Source organism: Rhinopithecus bieti, unplaced genomic scaffold (assembly GCF_001698545.2).
Source record: "Rhinopithecus bieti isolate Rb0 unplaced genomic scaffold, ASM169854v2 scaffold_63883, whole genome shotgun sequence".
NCBI classification, from domain to species: domain Eukaryota; kingdom Metazoa; phylum Chordata; class Mammalia; order Primates; family Cercopithecidae; genus Rhinopithecus; species Rhinopithecus bieti.
Window position 1 is genome coordinate 19919 of NW_016824027.1, and position 12867 is coordinate 32785.

Here is a 12867-nt window from a genome sequence, read left to right on the forward strand (position 1 = left end):
TTTTTTGTTTGAGACAAGGTCTCGTTTTGTCCCCCAGGCTGGAGTGCAGTGGCGGGATCCTGGCTCACTGCAACCTCAGCCTCCCAGATTCAAGCCATCTCACCTCAGCCTCCCGAGTAACTGGGACTACAGGCGCATGCCACCATGCATGGCTAATTTTTGTGTTATTATTATCATTATTATTTTTTGGTAGAGACGGAATTTTGCCATGTTGCCCAGGTTGGTCTCGAACTTCTGAGCTCAAGCGATCTGCCCCACTTGGCCTCCCAAAGTACTGGGATTACAGGCATTCGTTACCGCGCCCTGCCTGAGAACACACTTCTTATTGGCAATATACCATTCCAGCTCAGAGAAATACCATAATTTATTTAAGCTTTTGTTTATTTAATACTTTGGTTTAGATAATTAAGTGGTTTCTAATGTTATATTTTTTTTCCATGAAGACTATTAAGTAGACTTCAGAGTGACTCTTAAAAAAACCACACTTTTTATGGGTGAGGAAACAGAGGCAAAAGAGTCAATTTATCTAGCCCAACGGTCATACCTCTGGATAATTACAGAGCCTGAATTGGAACCTTCATTCTGTGATTCCTAATTTAGTACCATTTTCAAATCATCACATGCCCCTCACACTAGCTAATTATTTTATTCTCCTGCATTAGTCTTTTTGAAATAAATAGAATAAATCCAAGTTATGATGTAGTTTAAATGTGATCTCTGAGTAAATACTTCAAGCTTAAATGTGTTCTTTTTCAGGCCAGCTTTAAGAAATAAAGCTTATTTTGATCTTAGACATTTTGCATAATGTGTTTTCGTGTTCATTAAAATGGTTTACTGAGTTGATATTTCACATCTGGTATATTTGTGGTTACCTATTTCACATTTTGTGAGATTCAGATTTAATTCATTTCATAACAACATTTACTTTTGCACTTTATTTCTGCATTATCAGTCATCATAGACGCTAATATTAGTTTTTAGAGAACAAGTTTAGAACATCATGGTCACCACAAGTATGTCTACTTAACACCAGTTGCATCATTTAAGTTAAAAGGATATCATTGAACACTGTGGCATGGGCCAGCTGGCCACATTTCTTAAATGAGAAGAAATTTATTGCTCTACGAAATTGGAAGTACTAGAGATAGTAGTCTATGTGTGTATACGCATACATATGTATATACATACTTCAAAACTTCCTACTATTGGTTCATTAGCTAACTTGTAATGATTACAGATATAAAAATACATAATACAAATTTTCAGCTAAAATATGTTTTTTAAACAGTCTATAACTTTATAAGGTAGCTTCCTCAAGAAACTGTTTATTTAATGTGGTATTGAATCTAATCTTTCTCTTTGCTTATTCTTAGATTTTTTTATTGTAACTGTTGACGACAGTGATGATAACAATGATTACAGTATTGAGATAGTGGAAGATTCTGAAACAGCAGATAATTCCACTGATGACATAGCAAATAATTCCACTTATGACACAGCAGATAATCCCACTGATGACACAGCAACAGAACCAAATTTTCCAGGCGGCAGTGATGACCATCACCGTCCACTCCAAATGTCATATGGTAATTTTGTTAAATTTCCTCCTTGGCAAAATTTTGCTCTCTGGTCCCCATTTCCAGTAAATTGCTCAAATATTTCTGTAACCTTTACAATAATTAGTTATGACCAGAGGGCTTAGCTTTGTGGTAATACCACAACGTTTACTTCTGCTTGCGTTTTCCCTTCACTTAACCTTTGCCATGTATCCTTTGTTCTGTGTAAGACAGTCCCAGGAAGCATTGGGGAGAATATATTCTCTTTGAACAATTATTTATATCTGGCAACTATAATTATAACAATTTGGTGGCAATGCAAAAGTAAAAAGCTAAAACTGAACTTCTAGGAATAACAGCTTGAGTCAAGAGTCCATGGAGCAGGTGGCGTGATTATCTATGTAGAAAGTCTCAAAGAATCAACAAAAATCTCCTGGAAGTCATAAGTGATTATAGCAAGGTTGCAGGAAACAGGTTAATATACAAAACTTAATCACTGTACTACATGCCAACAATAAACAATTGGAATTTGAAATTTACATTAGCGTCCAAGACCCCATGGAAAGTGGAGTCCTGCAACCAGAACTGCTATAGCCCACTGGTCCTTTGAATGGCTCTCTAGGAAATGTGAGACCCTCCACATCCTCACTTGTACAGAGAGCATGAGACGTTAATTCCTTGGAATATTTCTTCCTTAGCTATATGACAATTTATTCTTTACCCTTTGCTTAGAGAATTGGATTTTCTTCTCTTCAAAACATGGAAATGTTATTGCTTATGTTGGAGACAGGTACATTTTTTCTGTAAGGGGCCAGATTGTAAATATTTTAGGCTTCACAGGCCATAAGGTCTCTGCTTTAAGTATTTAACTCTGCCTTTATAGCATGAAAGCAGCTGATATGTAAACAGATGGTTGTGGCTGTGTTTCAATAAAACTTTATGGTCGTTGAAATTTGAATTTCCTGTAATTTTTCCATTTCATGAAATGTTCTCCCCCCCGCCCCATAATTTAGAAATGTAAAAAACTCCATAACATCTTAGCTTATGAGCTATACAAAAGCAGGTGGCAAAGCGGATTTGGTCCACAGGTTATGGTTTGCTGATCCCTGATCTGATACCAAAAAAGCAGTTTGATACCACTTATCTGTTTTGGTTTTAAAACTATAAGCAGGGCTAGCAGGATACTTCTTTAGTGTGTTATAGAACATCTGATATAATGGAGACAGAAAGTAGAATAGAGGTTACCAGGGACTGAGGTGAGAGAGAGTGTAATGGGTACAGAGTGTATGTTGGGGATGATAGAAATATTTTGGATATAGATAGTGATGATCGTTATACAAGTCTCTGAATATATTTAATGCCACTGAATTGTATATTTACAAATGATTAAAATGATAAATGTTTGCCTTTCAATGTATACACATCATTATATCAAAATAGTGAAAAATTAGAAGCCATATAAATGTCCCACAGTGGAAAACAGATAACAGAACCTCTGGACAACCATAAAATGGAATATTATGCAGGCATTTAAAATATTTTAAAATTATAAATGAGACACAAAATTGCTTAAAAAATATATGAGTAAGATAAATAAATGTATTTAAAGGTTACAATATTTATTGCTGATGGATTGCTTTCTCTTTTTATTTAGATTCTGAATTATTTTATAATGAGCCTGAATTTTTTATAACTTTCTTTTTTTTTTTTGATGTGGAGTCTCTCTCTGTCGCCCAGGTTGGGGAGTGGCAGTTTGGTGTGGATCTCGGGCTCACTGCAATCTCTGCCTCCGGGGCTCAGCGACTCTTCTGCCTCGCCTCTCGAGTAGCCTGGGATTACAGACATGCACCACACACCCAGCTAATTTTGTATTTTTAATAGAGAGGGATTGTTGGCCAGGCTGGTCTTGAACTCCTGGCCTCAAGCGATCCGCCTGCCTCAGCCCCCCAAAGTGCTGGGATTACAGGCATGAGCCACCATGCCCAGCCATAGGTGAACTTTTTATGGAAGTTATATGACATGCAAAATATGCACACATCATAAATATACAGCTTAAATAATTTTCAAACTAATACATGCATATAACCAGCACCCATACCAAGAAATATAAGGTTATGAGCTCCCTAGAACCTTATCCACCCCCTTTCAGTCACTACTCTTCTTTGTAAGGTAACCACTATCCTGACTTCTCCTACCATAGATTACTTTTTTCTGTTTTTGAGTTTTATACCAATTGAATCATATGCTATACTCTCTTTTATATCTGGCTTTTTTTTTAGAAACAGGGTCCTGCCGTGTTGCCCATGCTGTACTTGAACTCCTGGGCTCAATTGATCCTCCTGCCTCAGCTCCTGTGTAGCTGGAACTATAGGCACGTGCCACCACACCCGGCTTGTGTCTGGCTTTTTTTTTACTTCTTGCTATGTGCTGCAATAGTTGGATTATTCTCATTGCTGTGTAGTTCCTTTGTTTGAATACATCTGAATTTAATTACTTATAGCTTGTATTATAGTCAGAAAAAACTCAAACAGCTTAAAAAATAAAATTTGGTTGAAGTTACAGCTCATCTTGGAGGTATCTTACTGTATCTTTTATTATTATTATTATATTTTTTGAGACAGGGTCTCACTCTGTCACCCAGGCTGGAGTGCAGTGGCACGATCACAGCTCACTGCAGCTTCAACCTCTTGGGCTCAAGCAATTCTCCCACCTCAGCCTTCCCAGTAGCTGGGATGACAGGTGCATGCCACCATGCCAGCTAATTTTTAAAAAATTTTTAGTAGAGATATCTTGCTATGTTGCCCAGGCTGGTCTCCAACTCTTGAGCTCAAGTGATCCTCCTGCCTCAGCCTCCTAAAATGTTGGGATTACAGGTGTGAGCCACTGGATCCAGCCTGGAGGTATTTTATAACTTGATATTTCTATATAACTTTAGTCTGTGTTTATCTAACTTGAGAGTTCTCCCATTTTCTTTATCCCCTTTTGATTTCTCTCTTTTGGGTCCTTGGTCATTAGGATCTCTACTGTAGAATGAAAGGGAACAGGAAAGAGATGAAACCTGAATCCCTTAATTGTGCCTCTCATTACTGCCCTGGTTCAGGAAGGTTTAAGTGAAGTAGCTCTTTCATTCAAGTGTCCCTCCCAGTCACTGTGATGCAGGCTTTCAATGCAAATCTCTAGTACAAGATATAATCCAATACTGTTGTGGCCAGTGTCTTCTAGTTCCGTAGTCAAGTGACTCAGAGCCATAACTAGACCTTCCTAATTCTAGATTGTTTGGCTTACATTTCTCATCCATTTATTTAGGATTAATATAAACTTTAATAAGGCAATCCTAACTTGAAAGCTGAAATGGACCTTAGAGATCATCTCAACTGATGTTAACCTGGCAGATGAGGAGGTGGTGTCTCTAGTGGTCTGTCCAGCCCACATAGTGGTGGGGGTCTGATCTAGAATAGATTCCTGGCTTACATTTTGGACACAATGCCGTCTCCTTAGTCAAGGGCCTTTTGGGGCTCCTTTACAAAAGCAGTTAGCCCTTGCATTCTCTTGTTCATTTGTTTCCAGCATTTACTGTGTAGGCTTTAAGTTACTAAGCAGTTACTTCACAGTTTGCAATTGCATTTGATTTGATTCTTATTCCTAGTTATGGGTAATATAGCCCTTCAGTTTTAAAAGAGTTACTCTAAATTGGTCATGGAAGAATTCTTGTTTTGTCACTCTAAAATTCAACCCAAAGTCCAATTCAGTTTGAGTTAGCATTCTGAGAACATATCTGTATTAAGGTTATTAAGAGAGTAGTGTATGAAATAACTTTTTTATGCATTGCTTCACAGTAGCCCATGGTGACCAAACCATTTCACAGATCAAATGCCCAGTACATTTAAGAAGATACAGTTACAACTCAGAGGAAGTGGATTTGCCAAAAAGAGGAAGATTATCTACTCCAGAGGTAGATATTATGGTTTGTTTATTAAAGTGAAAATCTCTCTTTGTTCTTTTCATTCTGCTGTATTTCTTTTTAAGAAATGGAGTTGAATTTCATGCAGTCAAATGCACAAATCAGTGAGTTTTGAAAAATGTGTATACTTACACCCCGTGAAGATAATAAACATTTTGGCCGGGCGTGGTGGCTCACACCTGTAATCCCAGCACTTTGGGAGGCCAAGGCAGGTAGATCACCTGAGGTCAGGAGTTTGAGACCAGCCTGGTCAACATGGTGAAACTCCATCTCTACTAAAAATACAAAAAAATTAGCTGGGTGTGGTGGTGCATGCCTGCAGTCCTAGGTACTCGGGAGGCGGCTGAGGCAGGAGAACTCGCTTGAACCTGGTGACGGCAGAGGTTGCAGTGAGCCGAAGATTGTGCACTGCGCACACAGCCTGGGTGACAGAATAATCTCTGTCTCCAAAAAAAAAGAAAAAAAAAAAAAAAAGCTTATGGGTAATGCAAACATTGTTCATTCACCCTAGAAGTGCCTGGACCTCTTCCCAGTAAGTCCCATACTCCCCCTAACTTGTTGGAGGAAATACATTTTGATGTTTTTTTCCGATCCTAGGATGAGTTGACCGTGTTCTAGAATTAGCACGTAAATGGAGAATTGTGCGTATGTACTGTTTTGGTCTGTCTTTTCGGTTTCCTTAGAATAATGTTTGGGATTGTTTCATAGTATTAATATTACAGTCCTGTTCATTGCTGTAGTGTATTCTGTCATATGAATATCGATAATCTGCTTACCATTTTTTTCGCCTGAGACGAAAGTCTTGCTCTTTTATCCCAGGTTGGGTGCAGTGCACGACCCATCTTGGCTCAATGCGAACTCACTCGCAGGTTCAGCGTTCTTCATATAGCTCGTGACTAGTTGGAATTAAGGGCCCGCAGCCGCATTTGGCTAATTTTTTGTGATTTGTTTATAGAGATGGTGTTTCGACCAATCTGTTGGCCCAGGGTGCTGCTCAAGACTCCTGAACCTCACCGGATACGAGTCTTGCCTGGCCTCAGCTCCCAAGCCCTGCGGCCATTACAGGCTCAATGGAGCCACTGACCGGCTATCCGTTCTTGTTGATGGGGACATTTTGGGTTGTTGCGAGGGTTTCGGGTATTAGGAGTGAATGGTGATCTATGAACCGCTTATGCGTCTCTTTGTGAACCTGAGTTTACATTATTTGGGGTAAACTACCTGGGAGCTGGAAGTATCGGGTAGGATGGGGTATTGAGTTCATGAGAAATGTGCTCAGCTTTTCTAAGTGGGTCGTATGTTTTCATTTACCGGCGTATATTTACCCTGTGCTTTTTTGATTCTGAAGTTGAATAAAATAGATTTATTTAAACATATGATATAATTTGGCTTAACAGAAATGTATGTTTGTTTACCTTTACCTATAAGGATGTGGATATCAGGGCCACCTAGCAGTTGAGTGTAGGCAATTTCGTTAACTTCTATCAGCCTTCCAATGTTTTCATTTTTGGGGATAATGCTAATTATTGCCCAGGTATGGTGTTTGTAGATAATTATTCTGAAAGCACTTTGGAAGCATGACACTATTAACAGAGGTAAGATGGTAATATTGTTGTTTACTATTACTAACTATTATTATAATAGTTGATAAAATTTTGGCTTCTAATAAGTTCTGTAATGCTGGGCATAATTCAGTTAATTTTTTCTCTTTATTATGTATTTTGAAACAAAGAGAGTAGAATAACTACTTGGTCATGTTTATGTGTAAAATTAATTTTTATGGACGCCACAATTCATCCTTAGAAACCCTAGAGTTTTTCGAACACTATAATGGTGTATTTACTGTTTGGTTTATTGATTGCTATACGCTGCCTTACTCCAAAAAAATATTTTAGAGATGACTTTACAGATTGATTTATAAGAAAAATAGGTGGTGTAAGTTGTGTCCTGTTTTGGTCCACAGAGTGTCACTGTTGGGTTTCATTGACATCAATGCCCATTGAACATCTTTGCGTTCTTTGTCATGGTAGACACACATTGCTTTTAAAGCAGTTCTTGGGTGCTAGAAACTCGTTTATTTCCACAAGTATAGTAATGGCGTTAAGCTTGAATGAAAATGGGATGTCTTAAGTGTAGCTGGTTAACAGGACCTCAATTCTGCAAATCTATCTTTTCTGTATTGTAGGAGATGTTGCGAATGGGCGAAAGTCTCTTGATTCACAAATAGCTTAGGTCCTTTTGAAAACTGAAATAGAAGTCTGAACTTTTTCTTTCTTTGATATTTGTTTTGGTTTGATTATAAATTTTTCTTAGGCCGTAACATGGGAAGTATCATTAATGAGTGTATGCCAGACTTTGAATCTTTATATTATATTAAATGCTCATTGCCAAATATATTCCAAGAAAGCAATTTGGATTCTTTTTCAGTCTTCATATACACTGTAGAATTACTCTGAACTCAGGCTTAAGGAAATAGCTCTCTCTCCTGAATCTGTATGCTTCTTTTCATCTGACAATGAGCTTTGTTTCCTTCTTTTCCTTGTAAGAATCACCATGTTGGTAAAGATGTGATTACCGGGGATTTTGTGAGTTATAAGCCAGAGGTAATGAAGGTTTATTAGAAAAAAAAAAATGTTTCTTACCGTGTATAATGTTTCTTGAATGGAATGGGCTAAAATATTTTGGAAAGTGAAATTGTTTGGGCATTTATCACGATCATGGGGGAGAACAGAAGTGGAGGGCTTCCAAGGGACACATGCAGTCTTGGGGGGAAGTGGGTACAGGGGCGAGCTGGGAAGGTAGGGAGCAGGTTCTCCCCAGCCTGCCTCCCCTGCACTGCTAGACCAGGGTCCCCCTCGGCAAGCCTGCACACTGGGGTGGGAGGCAGTATCTGTGGGAGGAGGTGCCTAGGGCCACGGTCAGCCTGAAATGGCCCCAATGGCTCCTCTCCATTGCTCCTAAGGAGTTGGCTCTTTCCTCCCCTGCCCGTTCTAGATCACAGGGGTGGCGCTGCAGCATGCCTTGTTCTTTCATCCCAGTTCCCTCTTGAGTCCACCTCCGTCCTGCTTAGCTGGGAGCAGAGGAGGACCCCCTCTGTTGGCAGTCCCCGGCCTATCTCAGCCCCCTATTCCTGCCTCTTCACTCCTGGAGACAGTGGAGCGCCTGGGGCAGTCCTCTCCTCCAACTCCTCATATCTGTCCCCACAGCCAACCAGCTGCCCCCATCCCCGCCCTTCTTCTGACCCCTTCCCGACCATTCTAGTGGCCGGGGCTGACATCCTTGCTGCTTTTTGCATCTAGTCCCCTCCCCGAACTCAGAGCTGCCCCCCATCGGGCGTCCCTCTCTCTCTCCTCTGGCTCCAGTCCCTGTCCCTCCTTCCCCTCTACAAGTTCTCCCACAGCTTGGAGAAGCCACTTCTCTTGCCTCCCATCCCTTCTTTGCTGTCATCCTCACTCTCTCCTTCCCATGACAGCCTCGCTCCTGGAATGTCATTGATACTCGCTGTCTTCACATCTGGCTTCCTGTTTTTCTCTCTGGGTATTTTTGAATCTGCTGTTTCTTCTACCCTGTAAACCCTTCCATGCATCCTCACCTGGCGAGCACCTTCTCATGTTTTAATTCTCACCTCAGACCTCACCTCCTCTGAAAAGCTCTCCATGACTGCCAGCCTGGGTTAGGCCCACTCTTCTGTGCACGCTTAGCCTCCTGTTCCTGCCTGTGTCATGGTGCTGGTAATAATAGTAACAGGAAGAGACCACTGAGCACTGTTGGACCGGGCATAGTGTAGTGTTGTTACTGTTAATATTAACCTAATACTATAGCAAGGTTCTTGTCCTCAAGAGAACCCTGAGAGAGATTTTCATTCCGATTCCCTACATGAGGACATTGAAGCACAGAGAGGTTAAGTAACTTGCCCAGGGTCACACAGCCAATAAGTGGCTGGACTCTAGTATTTGACCCCAACCATGTTCCCCTAGAGCCTGCACTATTTACCTCATTGCCATAGCCCAGTGGTTCTCACTGGGAGCATCAGAATCAACTGGGGGCTTGTGAAAACATAGGCCACTGTTGCCACTCTCAGAGTTTCTGACTCCAGAGGTCTGGGGTACAGCCTGAAATTTGGCATTTCTAATGAGCTTCGGTGATGTTGATGCTGCTGGTCTGTGGACCACTTTGCAAACCACTGTTCCAGGCTGCTAATCACTTTGTCTATTGGAATCCTCTCTTTACTTGTCTCTTTCCCAGCTGAGATGGCAGTTCCTCTAGGACAGCTTTTTTTTGACAGGGTCTCATTCCGTTGCCCAGGCAGGAGTGCAGTGGTGCAATCATGGCTCACTGTATCCTCAACTTCCCAGGCTCAGGTGATTCTCCCACCTCAGGCTCCCAAGTGTCTGGGACTACAGGTGCATGCCACCATGCCTGGCTACTTTTTTGTTTTTGTTTTTTTTTTTCCGGAGATGGAGTTTATTGTTGTTGTTGTTGTTGTTTTTGTTAGAGATGGAGTTCTGCCATATTGCTCAGGCTGGTCTCGAACTTCTGAGCTCAAGTGATCTGCCTGTCTCGGCCTCCCAAAGTGCTGGGATTACAGGCATGAGCCACCGTGCCCAGCTAGGAGCTTTCTTTCAGTCCATGTTTCCAACACATAGCAAAGTAGTTCTGCCAGGTGGTAGGCCGTCAATAAAGGTTTAGTTGAATGAATGAATGAGGAAATGTTTCTGGCCCTTTGTTTAAGTGTATTTTTTTTTTTTTTTGCCCAAAGTTTCTGTGTATTTCAAGAGGAATTCTCAGATTTTTATCAGTCATATATGCTTGATTGGCACGTAGGGGATGTGTACTCAATGGTTTTGTAAGATTAGTTGTTGACTGTATGATTTTAAAATGCTTGAAGCCAAAAGTCACATCTGTTATATTTGGCTCACTGTTCTTTCTGGAGTGGAACACTCACTCTCTGTATATAATATAGACTTCATATTTGTACATAGATGAACATATATGTTACATATGAACATTATAAAGTGAGTCTTTGGCCTTTTATCAGATTTGAGGATTTCTTTTGTAAAATAGCACCTTCCTTGATGTGCAGTGTCTTCATCATCAATGTGCTGGTGTAGAGGCATAGCAGCACTTTCATTTGCTGGCATTAGAGCAGCCTTAGTGCCTGCACGGGGTAGAGCATCAGAGGGGATGTTGGGACTCCTGAGCTCAGCCTGCTGGCTTTGTGTCATCTACAGCCAGGCCTCGAATAGGAGCAAGACATTTCTGATGGCTTGAGAACTTTTGTCGTGTCTAGCAGTTAACGTTTGACTTAATGGCGTTTTCACATATGTTATTTTTCTTTTGAAATGTGAACTACTATTTTTTAAGTATAATAGAATGTAGAAGATCTTATTGAAAATACCACTATGCAAGTTGACCATCTTTGTGGAGCTGTTTCAGAACTGCAGTGTTCTTGGGAGCAACCACCTTTGATAAAATGTGTGTTACAAAACGTTTTACAACTTTGATAAACCTCTAGCTCCTAAAGACACCAATCAGTTAGAACTGATAGAGAACTAGTAACTCTGAGATTAGCAAGGCTTTTCTCTACTTACTTTAATAGCAGATGGGGGACTAAAATTCCCTTGGAAGAATGCTGAAGTTTAGGTCTGACAGATTACAACACTTAGTATTTTATGTTAGTAATTATCATGTACAAAATGCAGGGTTGAAGAAGAATAAAATCATATAATCAAAGTACAGCATTTATCTTTAACAATGGAAAATGATGTTGCAAGGAAAATACATAGGAATGTTTTTTTTTAATCAACTTTTTAAGCCTCATTTTAAGTTACAGTTGATTTATACTGGGTTGGTGTCATTTTAGAGGTCGTCTGGATTTACACAATAAAGTTTTGATTGTATGTCTCATGGAAAAATTGAAGTCTAGGAACCGAAGAAAATAACTTTACTCATTCTGTTCTCTTACCCTGGATAGGTACGGTCTAGCATACCACCACCAGCAGAAAGGCAGGAAACCCATGCCTGGGCCAGCCCTGCTATAACATCTCTTGAGTCAGCAGTATGTCCTGAACTGCAGGAAGAAGACCTCAGTGAGAGTTCATCATATCCCAGAATTGTCTCCTCAGGTTTATTACAGCCGTATGTCGCACAAGGTGGCTCATTTCCTTGTTTCGGTATGCCATGTAACTTTATCAGTGGAGGTGCTGAAAGTACCCATGCTGTCATCTCATTTGCCGATCCTACTACAGCAGTACCTATGGCAGGTCTGTCAGGAGGAGAACCCAGTCTGGCAAATAACCCTGGTGTGGTGAATTACTCTGCTCTACTGGAAAATGAAAATGTGGGCCCAGATAGAGCCTTGTCATCTTTCTGCATCCATCCCAATTTGGGTGAGTTTGAAATGACACATATTACAGATAGCATTCTTCAATCTAGATTTTAAAACACCCTTCATGCAAATTAGTGTTAGCTGTTTTTTAAATTAAAAGTTTTATCTTGAAATCATTATAAATTCATATGTAGTTGTAAGAAATAATACAGAGAGATACCCTTTCCCCAATTTTCCCCAGTGGTAACATCTCATAAGGCTGTAGTTTGTATTCATTTGTGTGTCTGACTTTCGGCTTTTTTAAAAACAATTTTATCACTTGAGAAAGTTTATATGTTCCTATCATAGTCAAGGTACAGAACGGTTCCATCACCAGAACGTATGCTTGGATTGCCCTTCTATAACCAAACCCACCCTCCTTTTCCTTTCCCCACTTGTCTGTTCCTAACCCTTGGCAAGTGTGATCTCTTCTCCATCTCTATAATTTTGTCACTTAATTGAATGCATATAGTATGTAATCTTTTGGTATTGTTTTTTTTTCACTCAACATAATCCCCTGGAGACTCAACCAAGTTGTGTGTTTCAGTAGTTCCTTTATTGCCAAGTACTATTCCACGGTATAGGTGTACCATGGTTTAACCATTCATCTATTGAAGGAAACTATTTTTTCAGTTTTTGACTATTAGGAGCAAGGCTGCTATGAAAATTCATATACAAGTTTTTGTGTAAATGGAAGTTTTCATTTCTCTGACATGATTACCCAAGAGTACAACTGCTGTTTATATATTAATTGCATGTTTAGGTTTTTAAAAAACAAATCTTTATTGATATATTAATGTCTTGGTCTGTTTGTGTTGCTGTAACAAAATACCATAGACTGGGTGATTGAAAAAGAACAGAAATGTAATTTCTCACAGCTCCGGAGGCTAGGAAGTTCAAGAGCAAGGTGCCAGCCAGTTCTTCTGTCTGGTGAGGGCTGCATCCCCTGCGAGAGAGGAGCACTGTGTCCTCACATGGCAGAAGGT

The 12867-nt window shown here is 40.1% G+C and overlaps 1 protein-coding gene across 1 annotated transcript in view; it reads left to right on the forward strand.

Moving 5' to 3' along the window:
- The window catches only part of LOC108521994 (BEN domain-containing protein 2-like), a gene marked incomplete at its 3' end in the record, with an annotated part of 14479 nt that extends 2576 nt beyond the window's left edge, over positions 1-11903 (forward strand). The window contains exons 2-4 of the mRNA XM_017862096.1: positions 1374-1586; positions 5393-5508; positions 11489-11903. Of these exons, the coding sequence (XP_017717585.1) occupies positions 1374-1586; positions 5393-5508; positions 11489-11903 (744 nt within the window). The remainder of the gene's footprint in view (positions 1-1373; positions 1587-5392; positions 5509-11488) is intronic.
- Between the last annotated feature and the right edge of the window lie 964 nt (positions 11904-12867).